General features: G+C 43.1%; 1 protein-coding gene across 2 annotated transcripts in view; it reads right to left on the reverse strand.

Annotated features, from left to right (window-relative positions):
• The window catches only part of STK32B (serine/threonine kinase 32B), a 189,760-nt gene that overhangs the window by 41,918 nt on the left and 134,135 nt on the right, over positions 1-13,707 (reverse strand). Inside the window, exon 6 of one of the 2 annotated variants that reach the window (XM_086611681.1) lies at positions 7,162-7,251. The exons of the other annotated variant lie outside the window; for it this stretch is intronic. Within the exon in view, the coding sequence (XP_086467807.1) occupies positions 7,162-7,251 (90 nt within the window). The remainder of the gene's footprint in view (positions 1-7,161; positions 7,252-13,707) is intronic. 2 annotated transcript variants of the gene reach the window in all.

The following is a 13,707-nucleotide window of genomic DNA, read 5'->3' on the forward strand; positions in this document are numbered from 1 at the left end:
TGAAAAGCAGCTGAAGACACTAACTCCTTTCCTGATCTCCCAAGGTTTTTCAGCTACTTGTGTGGCTACTCATTAATAGCAGAGCCAAAACCTGAATACCTGCTTGTAGCCCAGCGCTTAATCCTCTAGTTGCAGTGCTCCTATCACCAGCTGAAAACCGCATCAGTATGCCAGGATTTATTTCAGCATCTCAAAGCCTCACGTATCCGCTCTCAGTTCTTGCTTATCAGAACAAACGGAAGCCTCCCTGCTCATGCTGGCATCCTGATGTTTCCCTGGGATCAAAAGGGCAAGTGGCGACATCGCCAGTGAAACTCTGTCAACAGGCAGCCAAACCCTTAGCAGGAAATGGGTGGGATTTTTAAAAACCTAAACACTGCCTTAACTCGAAAAGCAACAAGCTGCAAAACAATACTGAATTTCAGAGCACTGTTTAGTATGAGTGCAAGGAAGACCGAGGCTGAACACCTTTGAAAACCCAACTCCAAATCTGTCCCTGCTGTCTCGTAACTACCTCAGGAACAAATTCAGCCCTACAGGATATTTTTACTTTACCTGTAAGGTTGATGTCAGGACATCCACTAGCTTTCTTCTGGCTCCAATAGTACTCCCACACAGTATTAATTAATAAATATGGATGACTCATTCATTTTACAAGTTCAGTGGACCTCTGTAAATCCACACTCCCCTGATAATCTCAGGCATATGGCCATTCTTCACTGTGACAGCAACCTATGAAAGCAGCTGTGGAAATTTGAGATAACGAGCCCATAGGATAGGAAGAGGTAACTGAAACTTTTCACTTAATTTACAGTTGATTTTATTGGCTCTGGATTTTTGTCAGGTGTATTTATATCATAAAATGTATTTCATTGGTTTGATCTGAAGTAAAGTCACAGTGCATTATACAGGTAACTTCAACCTCTCCTGCAGAAAACCATGAAGACTCTACCTAACCCTCCTGCCAGAAACAGAAAAAAAATCCCAAACAAACCCCAAATCCCCAAAATTTATAACCTGTGAATGGGAAGTTTTTACAGCTCTCACAAATGATACACAGATGTATGGAAATTGATCATTCAAAAAGGAAACATTTCAGTGAGCAAAAAACATGTGCTGTAGGACTCAAATACATTTAAACTATACCAGAGTGAGGAATAAACGAAAGACAACATCTGTTATGTTTTCTAGATATGTGTTAGGGGTTTTTTTTATGTTTAACATCCTGTTTTGTAGCTGAACAACCTGTTGCTGGGGCAGAGGGCCTTTAGTACAAATGGGTGCCCAGCACAGAGCACATTCTCTGAGACACAAGCATATTTCTCGCAGCCTGTACAAAGGCCCAATATTAGAAATATTTCTCCTTTTTTTGGCACATAAAGATGCAACAATGTAGGGCCACAAAGATGATCTGAGGGCTGGAGCACCTCTCCTGGGAAGACAGGCTGATAGAGTTGGAGCTGTTCAGCCTGGTGAAGAGAAGGCTCCAGGGTGATCTTATTGCAGCCTTTCAGTACTTGAAGGGAGTCTACAGGAAAGCTGGAGAGGGATTTTTTACAAGGGTATGTAGAGATAAGGGCCAATGGCTTTAAACTGGAAGAAGGGAGATTTTGATTAGATAGAAGAAGGAAATTTTTTACATTGAGGGTGGTGAGGTACTGGAACAGGTTGCCCAGAGAAGTTGTGGATGTCCCATCCCTGGAGGTGTTGAAGGCCAGGTTGGATGAGGCTTTGAGCAGCCTGGTGTAGTGGAGGGTGTCCCTGCTCATGGCAGGGGGGTTGGAACTGGATGGTCTTTAAGATCCCTTTCAACTGAAACCATTCAATGATTATACGATTCTATGAAAACAGCAAACACCTACACAGGTGCTTCCAGCCAGGCAAACACAGACTTTTCTTTAAACACAATAGGCTTGATGAACAGCTTTCTGCAGGAAGAAAGACCCACAGCTGAATACCCCAGGCACAGGGGGTGGTCAGGGACTGTGTCCTGTGTCACCTTAGCATTCCTGGTCCACATCCCAGTGGAGATAGGGGCGAGGAGGGTTCCCCACAAGTGCTTGTGTTCGTTTGTTGGCAGCAGACCTGCCTGCCCAAAGCCAGCTAGGTCTTGGAGGACGCTCTGCATTGCTTGCCAGCCCAGGATGACAGCATGAAAACCGGTGAATTGTTCATACAATAAAACCTTTGACAACACTCTCAATCACAGATGTTGTAAAAGGTTTGAGCAGTGAGTTTGTAACGATAAAATCATGCACAGATGACACACACAAATTTCCTAAACCAGCTTAAGGTACACGTTGTATTTCACAGCTGCAGCTGTCTGAACAGTACGAGACAGAAACTCTGAAGATCCCTGAACACTAAGAGCTTGATTTCACTTCAGCATTTCAGGTCAATGACTATGAGAAGTAAAATTGCAGAAGTAGCTGGAGGTAACTCATCCCATCTGGCTGTTGGTCTCTTTCATTTTGGATTCACCATTGTCCATGTTTTAGTTGCCTGTGTGTGGCAAGTATTTCACTTGTCTGAATGAATCAGATGGGAAGGGGGAACGTGGAGAAATTACCGGTTTCTGGAGAAACGTTTTGGTTCAGATACATTGCATTCTGCATAGCCATTTAATGAGTAGGGAAATAAACAGGGAAAATTTTGGGCTGAGAAAGACTTAGGGGCAAAAAGGCTAATGTGAAGTGGGATTAAGCAAAGGCTGTAGGAGCTGACTCACACCATGCTTAGCATTACAAGATAGATATCTTAATCAGAACAGCTAGTGCATTTTTATGACACAATATTAATTCACTGTGTTTTGTCCTGGATATCAGTTTTATGCAGTCATGCTGCATGTGAGCACATCGCTCCCTAGCAATTTCTCAGCCTATTTCAATCAGATTTCAAATAGGAATGGAGGCTTCAGAGATAACATTTTTCTGTTTCTTTCTTTAAATTGGCCGTAGGAAGAAGTGAAAAATCCTATAAGTATCTCTACTAAGAGAAAGACTGGAGAGTGTCCTCATATCTCATTAAACATAACAGGATCCACATGGGAGCAAACCTTTATAAACTTCCAAGAGGGAGAAAAAGCTTTTATCACATCTCATACCTTCATTGTCATGAAAAACAGCATAGCGTAAAGCATGTCTTACAGGGACAACTAAATTTCCTTGGTTCTGGTGGTCAGCAAGTTACTTGAAGGTGATTTTGTCTTGTTACAATGAGGTTAAAGCATAGTTTAAATTCCTGGTAATGAAAGCTTACAAGCAATCATAGACCCAACATCCCCAAGTATTTTTTTTCTGTTTTTCTCATTGTCTAAATGGCTTGGGCAAAGCCACATGGAAAGTCTGTGATACAGCCCTATACAGCCTTAAAGCCAGAAATCATACAGACTTAAATAACTATCAAGAGTCAACTCAAACCTTTCTTAATTTGACCCCTGCGACTGAAAAGTTTTTGTAGTATTTCACTAAAGATATGATTCTTCACGAAATTAAAGGCATAAACTAAAAGAAGAAAGGAAGTTAAATCAATGCTCTTAGAGGAAAAAGGAGCACCGATGAGTGTCTGGCCATATCTATCAAATTCTTGATATTTGAGGTTTGCTGAAGCTTTAATGCCCAAGCTGTGCCACAGAGAATACTCACCCATCACTTTTCACCTGAAACAGGGTATTTTTACAGCTCTAAAAGCTTTCCTGCTTTCTTACAGCTCCAAATAAAAGCAAGGATGACTTTTTTGACTCTTTCTGAGTAGCAAAGACTGCACTTGTGGCTTTTGCAGTATTTTTGCATTTCCAAGAGGTGAGGAAGGCACGCTTGAAAGAAAATAAGCTGGTGGATGGTGCTGTAGTCTCTTCATAAAGGGAAAGAGAGTTTTTCTCTTGTTCTCTTTCTTGCTGTGACATTGTTGTCTGTGGGGGGAACCTCATGTGTGGGGAGGAGGGTTCAGGGGCAGAACAGCTTTTTGAGATGAGGTGAACCAAGACAGCAGTTCGCCAGTGCATAAAGTTAAAATCTTGTTCCCATCTTCTCTCCACCCCAGGTCTATAGTTTACCTCCTTCCTTGCGTCAGCTTGGGCTCTCACTGGACCCTCTAGGAGCTCCTTTAGCTTCCTGGGAAGACAATAAGGCTCAGCTGCCTACAGCACTCCGAACTTAGGTCAGAGAAATTATTTGCCATGATGTTAAGCTGATGAATGATTGCAAAACAATAAGGCTATAGGGACGTATCTATCCCAGAGATGAGTATTTTCCTACTAACTACAAGGACTCCAGAATTTCCTAGCAAATGGAGAATACAATGGAAAGGGACATAAGTGGAGTTTAGGCAGGATGGACTGGACTCAAACATCTCCACATCGAACAGGCAGGTTTTCTAAGATGAATCTCAGCATTTCCTTTGTTTGCACCATCTCCTGGAAAAGAACAAGTTATTCCTCCTCCTTGGAGTGAGGGTGGAGGGTAGGAATTCCAAAAAGATAAGGTCATTTTTCATAATTTTATCCTTAAAATACCAAATCATGGTGCTTAGAACTTACTACAGATTTTTATGCTTTTGGCTGTGAAAAGCTAGTTTTTTTGTTGTGAGAAAAGCCTGCCAAGAGAGATCACTAACAACTAAGTAGGTGGTGGTCCACCTACATGTGTGCAGGTTTGCATGTTTGCATGGGCTGAAAGATGCTCCAAAGGATGCTAAGTTTCCTGTTAACTCTCAGCAAAATAGTTGAAGAATGCTCACACGTATTTTCGTACAGCTGTTTTAACTAATCTGCTTCTGATCATTAGCTGCCAGATGATCTCTTCATTACACACATTCAGACTTTGACAGACAGATGCTAAAATGCTAACTGACCCCTAAGCAAGTACACAGCTCTTTTCTGCTTTCATAATAATTATGCTTTCTAGTGTAAAACTGTGCAACCACTTCAAAATTAAAAATTTAAGGCCATCAAAACAGTCATTTAATTGACTATCCAATTAAATCTCAGGAACGATTCTATTGTTATGTCTGCTGTCATCATCATATTTAAATATAGAAAATGTCTATTCTGAATTTCATAGAATCATAGAATAATAGAATCATAGAATGGTTAGGGTTGGAACGGACCTCAAAGATCATCTAGTTTCAACCCCCCTGCCATGGGCAGGGAGCTCTTGCAAAATGACTGTTCTTTAAGGGTACTTGTGAATAATCTGTGTAATAAGAATTTGCATACCTAATGACAATGGTGACTAGAAGATTCTAGGCAGCTGTTTAAGCAGAATGTATGAGCTCTGAGACATAAGCTTTTCACTGAAATGCAAAACTACCATATCAAAAATGTTGAAATCCTCTAACGTTTCAGCTGCCATGTATGTAAGGGCACTTCTGTGAATGTAATTAGCTTCACATGTCAGTTGTACAGCTATTCATCTATAGAGACAAATACTTGTAGAGAAAAAATGCTTTTTTCTTGAATTTTTGTTGTTTTGTGTTTTTTCCATAAATAAAACCAACACATTTTGGCAAAAGTGCTCAAGCAAGTTCTCTTTAAACTAAAGCTGTTTATGTAAGTCAGGTTGCAGCATCCCTTCTCCTCTCTTTTCACCACACTGAATAGGGAACCTGTGGTGCAACATCAAACACTCAGATACTGGTCCCAAGGGCAAGCTCAGTACCCAGACTTGGCCTCCTAACGTTCTTTATCTGATGCCTGTGCAGTGTCAGCCATCTCATCTAAGCAGACCTAGAGCTAACCAATATGAAATGCTGAGAAAATTTTCATCTAAAACCTCATTCCTCTGCATAACTTAAATGCTTGAGTCAGCACTACGTAACATTTCTTGGTCTGTTTTGGCTACATTTATAAGAGTAAGCTAACCAGCATCAGGTCAGTGCACTGGTCAGGAGACCAAGAGACACAGTGTGGCCATGTGCATGCTATCGCATCCCATCAGCTGCCAAAACAGGACAGCTATGCCCAAGTTGCTCAGGGAGAACAGACTTCAGCCCCTCCTAGCTGTTGATTCATGGCAATCCCATCATATCTGAAAATACTACTCTGCTCCAGTGCCTGGGACTGCTCTGCCACAGCCTCTCAGCTGATATGGAGGCATCCTGCAGACACCTGCCTGCTTCATGAGCAGGTTGGTACCGTGATCTTTGGGCTGTGAAAGACATAAGTGTTAATTCCTATTTCTTGGGCAAATGCTTTTGCTCTTATACTAATGTGTAGAAGTGTGGTAACACAGTGGCCTTTGATTCTCTGTGTGACATTTTCAGAATATAATCATTTACAAATATTTTACCACTGCCCGGGTGTTAGATGTGCTCTGAGCATGTCTGCTAGAGAAAGTGTCTTGGAGACACCGATATCTCTCAGTATGATTTCCAGAACCCAAATATGTTTAGTCTTAAACTAGTCACCTCCTCAAGCAATGACAATTACCTATAGAGGCAGAATTAAAACAGCAGATGTGTAGGAAGCCACAAATAGGACAAAGCACACCTATTCTCTAGTCATGGAAGCTCGCCTAACTTTAGTGGGACAAATTACTTTCAGGAGATGCCTTCTGTCCTTCAACACCAAGGGAAGTTTGAATTATTAACTTAGCCAAGATGCTTAACTTTCAAACACATGAGGACAGGTGAACTGAATTTTACTCTCCCAGACTTCAATCTATCTGTGCATTTAAATTACGTGATTAAAACATATAAAATGCCCCTAAATGCCATAGAGCAGGCACTTAAGGGATAGTTACATAGGATCCTAACAGACACATTTTTGAGGAACTCAGCATAGCAAAGCAATTAAGGATCTGCCTAGATACTTTTAAACTGACATTACATGTTGTCTGCTAGTTCATAGCCACAGTGATGCAAATATAATAATATATTCTTGTGTCCAGATGTGGGGGTTTGCAGGGAGTAACACAGTTGAAACTCTCCTGAATCTGCTTTACAAAACCAACCAGAACCTGACTAGAAGCAGTGTGGAGACCAAGCTCCTACCCAATCCCTCCATCTCCAATGTTTTCCATTGCTAACACATATAGACTTTCAAAAAAAGAAGTTGATCACATTTATTGTAGGCTTTCACAACTTAAAATCCTTTCAATATATCTTTAGTCAACATTAGTGTGTGTATTTTCTTACATTTTTTTAAGGGTCTTGAAAACTTACCCATATAGGGTTTCGTGCCAGCCATAGAAGAAGCTTTTTCTGAGCCTTTCACTATGGTTGCTATGTTAAAGTCGGTGATATGGACATGTCCTGCAATTACACAAAGTAAAAACAGAAGTTAAAATACCACATCATGCAAATATTCTTTCCTTTGTTTAATATTTAAGTGATAACGGAAAGAAATTAAACTGGGAATATTCATAAAAATTCATGGAAACTTACTATTAAATGTTGCTCATAACTAGAAAAATCATATTGGCAGTAAAATGATGGAATACTTTTTCCATATGGTGTGTCCACTATCTGCTCACAGTGCTGGACCGTTTTTGCTGGTCAGCCCTGAATCTCCTCCTGCCATGAACATTAGGGATAGTAACCAAATAGTAACAGGAGTAGCACTGAATTTTGTGAAGCTACGTGTGAAATTTACCCCTCATCTCCAACTAGAGCCACACATCGCACTCTCAGGTACTTGTGACACTTATCTGCTGTCACATACACTTCAGGTTACCATCAGACTGGCTTTTTCTGAGTCTCCTCAGGGCAAAAAGGGAGTCAAGAAGACAAAGAATATTTTATCGTACAATAACTATAAAATTAGACCCATGGTAGCAGAAGAGTGTGTATGTAACAGTAGCAGGTCCCAAATGATCACTCATTTGACAGCAGATTGCCAGATGAAAGATAAGTGACAGAAGTCAGCCCGCAGACCTGTCGCCTGACCAGTCAGATGGCTGAATTAAACTGAGCTCGATGGTCTGAACCTGCTGTCATTACATTTTTCCTGGGGTAGTTTACAACAAGCATAGGTTAAATTGCTCCACCACAGCGAAGCCATAGCTGTTAATCCTGACTTGCCGCAGGCAGGTAAACTGAATGCAAATCCAGCCTGAAAATCTGCAGACTTTTAATTTGATAAGTCTACTATTAGGTTTTGCATCTCCACTTAAGGGCTAGTTTTATATTGTGGAGCGATGCAGATGTTATGGTCTCTGTGATAACATCTGGCAATGCCATTGTGGAGGACAAAGTACAGGGAAATGTATTCCCTTCCCCGGCTTAGCCCTGCGCTCAGATCAGAATTAATACATTGGGCATTGACCCAGAGTCTTGAATGACAGGTTCCTGTGATTTTTTTTTTTTTTATCAAGATCTCAACCTCATTCAGTGCATAGAATGGAGCAGGCTTTGGGCATGATGCAGTTAGGAAGTAAGGGAGCATGTTGTCATGTTTGCTGCCAAAACCGAAAAAAATGAGACAAGTGGCTGATGTTGAGTGTTACCATGGTGCCTGACGGAGGAACAGCAGTCTTAACAAAAGATTATGCTGCTCCGATAGCCTAACCTAGCTCCTGCTTGAAGTCCCCAGGAAACGTATCTGCCAGCCTCTAACAATTCTGCAGCTGTGCCTATGTGAACCAAAATTCTGAGAGTCCCCTGATTTACCCAGATCTGAGCTGGTTTTCAAGGGCAAAAGGAAGAAGGCACATCCCACTGCCAAACTTAAAGCTATTTCTCCAAATGGGAGACAGAGTAGAAGTTTTTGATGAACTGGTTGCATACTTTCTGCAGTTTTCTCAAAAAAAACTGCTTACATTTTATTGACACTTTCCTCCTAAGACACCCAGGAAGACATCTGCATACTTCAGACAAAAACTGTGAGCAGTGGAAGAGGTTACCCAGAGAAGTTGTAGATGCCCCATCCCTAGAAGTGTTCAAGGCCAGGTTGGATGAGGCTTTGGGCAACCTGGCGTAGTGGAGGGTTTCCCTGCCCATGGTAGGCGGGTTGGAACTAGGTGATCTTTGAGGCCCCTTCCAACCCAAACCATTCTATGATTCTATGATTCTCTGAAACCGAACACTTTACAAAAGTTGGGAGGTGTTAGGCTGCCATGACCAGAACTAGTGTTGACAGCCCAGTTGCCATCAGATTTCAAGGTGGTATTCCCTCTCCATGATGGCCAGAGAGTAGCATGTTTGTAATTTATTTCTGCAATAATAAAACACCATGGCAGAATGTGGAGGAGTTCCTCTCCGAGACTGGTCATAACATTCTCTCGGGAATGGACAATCCCTGCTTGGGCCCCAGAGCGCAAGGTTACCAACTAGATTACTTTTGTCCTTCAAGTTAAAATAATGGCCTTAAAAGGAAACGTAGACTGATAGCTTGCCAAGATGCACGCCTCCTGGGTGCCTCTCCGATGACCGCAATGAGGAGACAGAAGGGATGAGCTTATTACCTGTGTTCTGCTAGCGCTGCCCTATCACTATAGCCCACGAGAGTGTGTTTACGCTAAGCAAGCCAATTGTAGTATGTAGTCGTGTCACGCCACATTCCGCTATATAACCTGTGTGTTGTTTGTAATAAACGGAGCATGATCTTTTAACCATATTGGTGTATGTTCATGACTCTGGGCCGTCCACAGTAGGGCACTGCAACAAGTGGCGCATGAGCAGGGACCCTGGAATCGCTTAAATGCGGAAAAAGTCGCTTAAATGCGGAAAAATTGCTTAAATGCGGAAGTCTCCATAGCATCGTGAATACGGTATTGGGAGCCTGTGGACGTGCAGCAGGGAAGGGCACGGGACGAAGAGAATCGCCGGAGCCTGGAAAGTTTCGCAGCGGCCGAGCGAACCCCTGCAAGGTAAGACCGCGATGGAAACGGAGGCGGCAATCAAGCTGTTAACCAGTATACTCTCTAAGAGAGGAGAAACGGTTAACCCTAAGGAGATAGAAAGCCTCATTAAGTGGGCGAAAGCAAATGGACATTGTAAAACCTGTCCGCTACTCTTTAATGTTGACGAATGGCGTGAAGTGGGGGAACATCTCTGGGAGACCACCTTAGCGGGAGGAAAAGAGGAAAAAACAGCTAAAGAAGTGGGACAGACGTGGCGTGTCGTAATTAACACCTTACGGGAGATCAAAGCTGAGCGAAAAGTTGCTGCTGCGGCCATAGAAGCCCTGCAGCCGGATAACACCTCTGGCGAGCTGCACGAACCGCCGCCGCCGCCCTCCCGTATTGCGCAGTTCTTTGGGGTCGGACATTTACACCCAACAAAAGGCATGCGAGCTCCCACCTGTTCTACTATCACTGAGGTGTGGAAACAAGCCGAGGGGCTGGGAGAAACTGTGTCAGAACAAAAAACTGAGTCTAAAGAGCCTAAGGGGCCCCCAGCCTGCTCAGGGACAGCAGAGGAAGTGCCCGCCGCCCCTCCAGCGCCAACTGGGCACAAAGCGGAAGTGCCAGCCCAAGGGAACTCCGGGGGTGGTGACTGTACGGCTTTATCATCGCTGTCGTCGGGCCAAGGAAGAGCGTCCTGCCACCCAAAACTTAACCCTGCTTTGCCCTCCTCTGGCGTGCCAGTTCTTTTGCAGCTGATGGTCCTCGGCGGGAGGGGTCGGCAGCAGTTACGGAGCGCAAGCGGCCGGAGCCGCGACAACGACAACAACGACAGCAACAGCTACAACAAGCGGGGCGGCCGGCACAGGGCGGCTGGGTCGTCGTCCCCACCCCGCTCCCCCGCTCCCCCGCCCGGCTGAGGCGAGGCAGGGCTGGACCCCGCCGCCGCCGCTTCCCCCCCCCCCCCCCCCCCCCCCCCCCCGCCGCAGGCCGAGCCTGGAGAGCGGCCGCCTCGCCACTGCCCGTGGCCCGAGTTTTACCACGAGACAGCACATCTTAACTTAGATCGTCTCGATCGACATCGCGGGAAATAACTAATCCTCCTTTGTTCCAGCAATTTGAACAGTTAATATCAGTATTGCAAAACCGTAAACATGCATATTCCATGGTACATCTGCGAGCGCACACCGCGCTGCCAGGGCCTATAGCAGAAGGGAACAGGCGAGCTGAGCCTCTCACGAGTGCAGCTCTGGTACCAAACTCGTTAATGCAGGCAAAATCTTGCATGACTGCTACCATCAGACTGCTAATGCTATTAGGTGATAATTTGGTTTAACACGACAACAAGCCCGCTCAATCGTACAATTGTGTACTAGCTGTTAAAATATGATCATGCCACCAATGAATGGTGTTAATCCTCGTGGTTTACGCTTGCAGGAACTTTGGCATACACTTCTTATCAGACGTATGTATTTTTGTCATCATGAGGTATTGAGCATGTTACTGGTATTCCTTACAATCCTACTGAGCAACCGATCATAGAACATGCACATGGTACTTTGGAGAATATGCCTTTAAAACAAAAAGGGGGAATGACAGGGAAATCTCCCAATGAAACAATAGCTAAAGTGTTATAGGTGTTAAATTTCTTAAATCGAGAGCTAAACATTTTGGGATGAATAAAATGTCACACATGTCAAAATCAGGCACAGGCAGGGTTACAGCAAGTGGCTTTCCAACAACTGACTGAATTGGCTATGAGAGCATTAAGACGTGTCCCTGATTTTTTGGGACAGGGGAGGCTTCCTTTGCTTCCATTCGGCAGGGAGCACAGGAACCTTATGAACATTTCCTTGATCGGCTGCAAGCAGCAGTTCAGAGACAAACAGAAAATCCAGCTGCTGCAGATGTCTTGCTATTCCAGTTAGTAATTGAAGATATCCTCTTAAGCACGTGCCAAGCCCATGTATACAGCAGTGTTGGTGACAATATTGGGGCAGCTGTAGCTATTGGCAGTGTTATAACAGGATGTTTTAAATGGCTGAAAAATCCTGAAGCGGAAGGTGACCATCTAAAGAGTGCTTTCCAGCATCTATGCTCTCCATCCTTTTCTACCTTTTTACAATTTCGTTTTATTTCGTTTTGCATCATGATGAACTGTCACCAGAGTTCTCTGCTCTGTAGTGACAGAGCATTCTGTGTATCACTGGTGGTTGGCAGCATCATGAGGCATTTCGCAGGTTTACGTTTTTGCATTTCACAGAGATCTTAAACTAAGACAATCACTTATCTTGAATAGCACACCCTACTCCTCGCAATCTATTTGCACATCCATTGTCCCATATTGACATGAATCAAATGAATACTTTTTGCACAGGCAAGCTCCTGATCCTATCAGAAATCGGGCAAGAACAATTGCAGATTTAATAAAGGGTGTCAGAATGTGGGCTCAAAAATTAGGCGATGAACAGCTCAAATTAGGACATATAATTCCCTCCACTACCCTATGGATTACTCCAATATTTGCTAACCCAAAGAAATCAGGAAAATGGAGATTTACGTTAAAAGTTTTAAGAGTTATTAATGCAATCATTTCACCAATGGGTGCATTACAACCGGGTGTATCAAATCCTACTATGATTCCAGAATGTTAGCATTTGATGGTGATTGATTTAAAAGACTGGGTTTTTCTACCTTTTTACTCTTTTATTTATTTACACCCTAACGATTGTCCTAGATTTGCCTTTTCAGTTCCAGTACTTAACGATGAACAACCCACGCAACAATATCATTGGATTGTACTGCCTCAAGGAATGATGATTAGTCCTACAGTTTGTCAATTGCTGGTTGATGATACTTCCCATCAGGTCAGACAGTAGATCAAGCTCAACAGATTGTACACGCCTGTCCTGACCGTCAGCGTATTGTGCCTTCAAATAATCCAGCAGGAGTAAATCCAAAAGGTTTATGTGTCAATGAATTATGGCAAACTGATACTACTTATATTCAATCGTTTCTTCGATCTAAATATGTACATATACCTGTTGATATATTTTCTGCCTTTGTTGTTGCTACTGCTCACACTGGAGAAAACCATGGGAGTACCAAAGAAAATCAGGACAGACAGTGATCCAGTATGGTGCCTTTTTACAGGATTGGGGAGTGACTCACACGACCAGTATCCCTCATTCACCTATGGGACAAGCTGTTATTGAACAAACTCATTTAACGTTAAAACAAATGCTTGATAAAAAAAAAAGGGGGCAGTCTTCCGTATATTTCCCAGCAAGAATCCTTGGACAAAGCCACATATGTTTTAAATTTTCTTCATTTGTCTGCTTCTAGGCAACATACTACGGCTGTGGATCACAATTTTAAACCCAGTGCCATTTTTGCAGAAAAATCAACAGCATGTTATAAGAAACTGGGCTCAACTCATGGGATGGCCCTGTGTCTCTGCTTGCATGGGGAAGAGGGTATGCTCGTGTTCTCTTTCCCACAGGTCCGTACTGGTTACCAGCAAGAAACGTAAAGCCAGCCAGGACTTTTGAAACTACAAATAGAGAAAGGAAGATCCAAGAATTAGCAGAGCAAGCAGAGATCACAGAAACACCGAATGAGGAGAATGGTTCAAATGGACAGACTCGTAATAGAAGATTTCATGTTAATATATCAACTGTTCTTATGTTTCTCATTGTTAGGTATAGTATGTGTGTGAAAGTTGCTTGTATATATGCTTTGTGTGTTTTCTCCGATCGGAAGGTGTATGGATTCCACCCGTAGCTACTGGAAGGAAAAGAATTAACTGGTACCAAATTAATGACAAAGAATTACTGACTGGACTTAGTTGTGAGCGCGTAACTTTGAAAAAGGAAGCTAGGAGGATTGTTATTAAAAAACATGTTGTGATTCGCAAAAACCGCTG

The sequence above is a fragment of the Tauraco erythrolophus genome, chromosome 5 (genome assembly GCF_009769465.1).
Source record: "Tauraco erythrolophus isolate bTauEry1 chromosome 5, bTauEry1.pri, whole genome shotgun sequence".
Lineage (NCBI taxonomy): Eukaryota > Metazoa > Chordata > Aves > Musophagiformes > Musophagidae > Tauraco > Tauraco erythrolophus.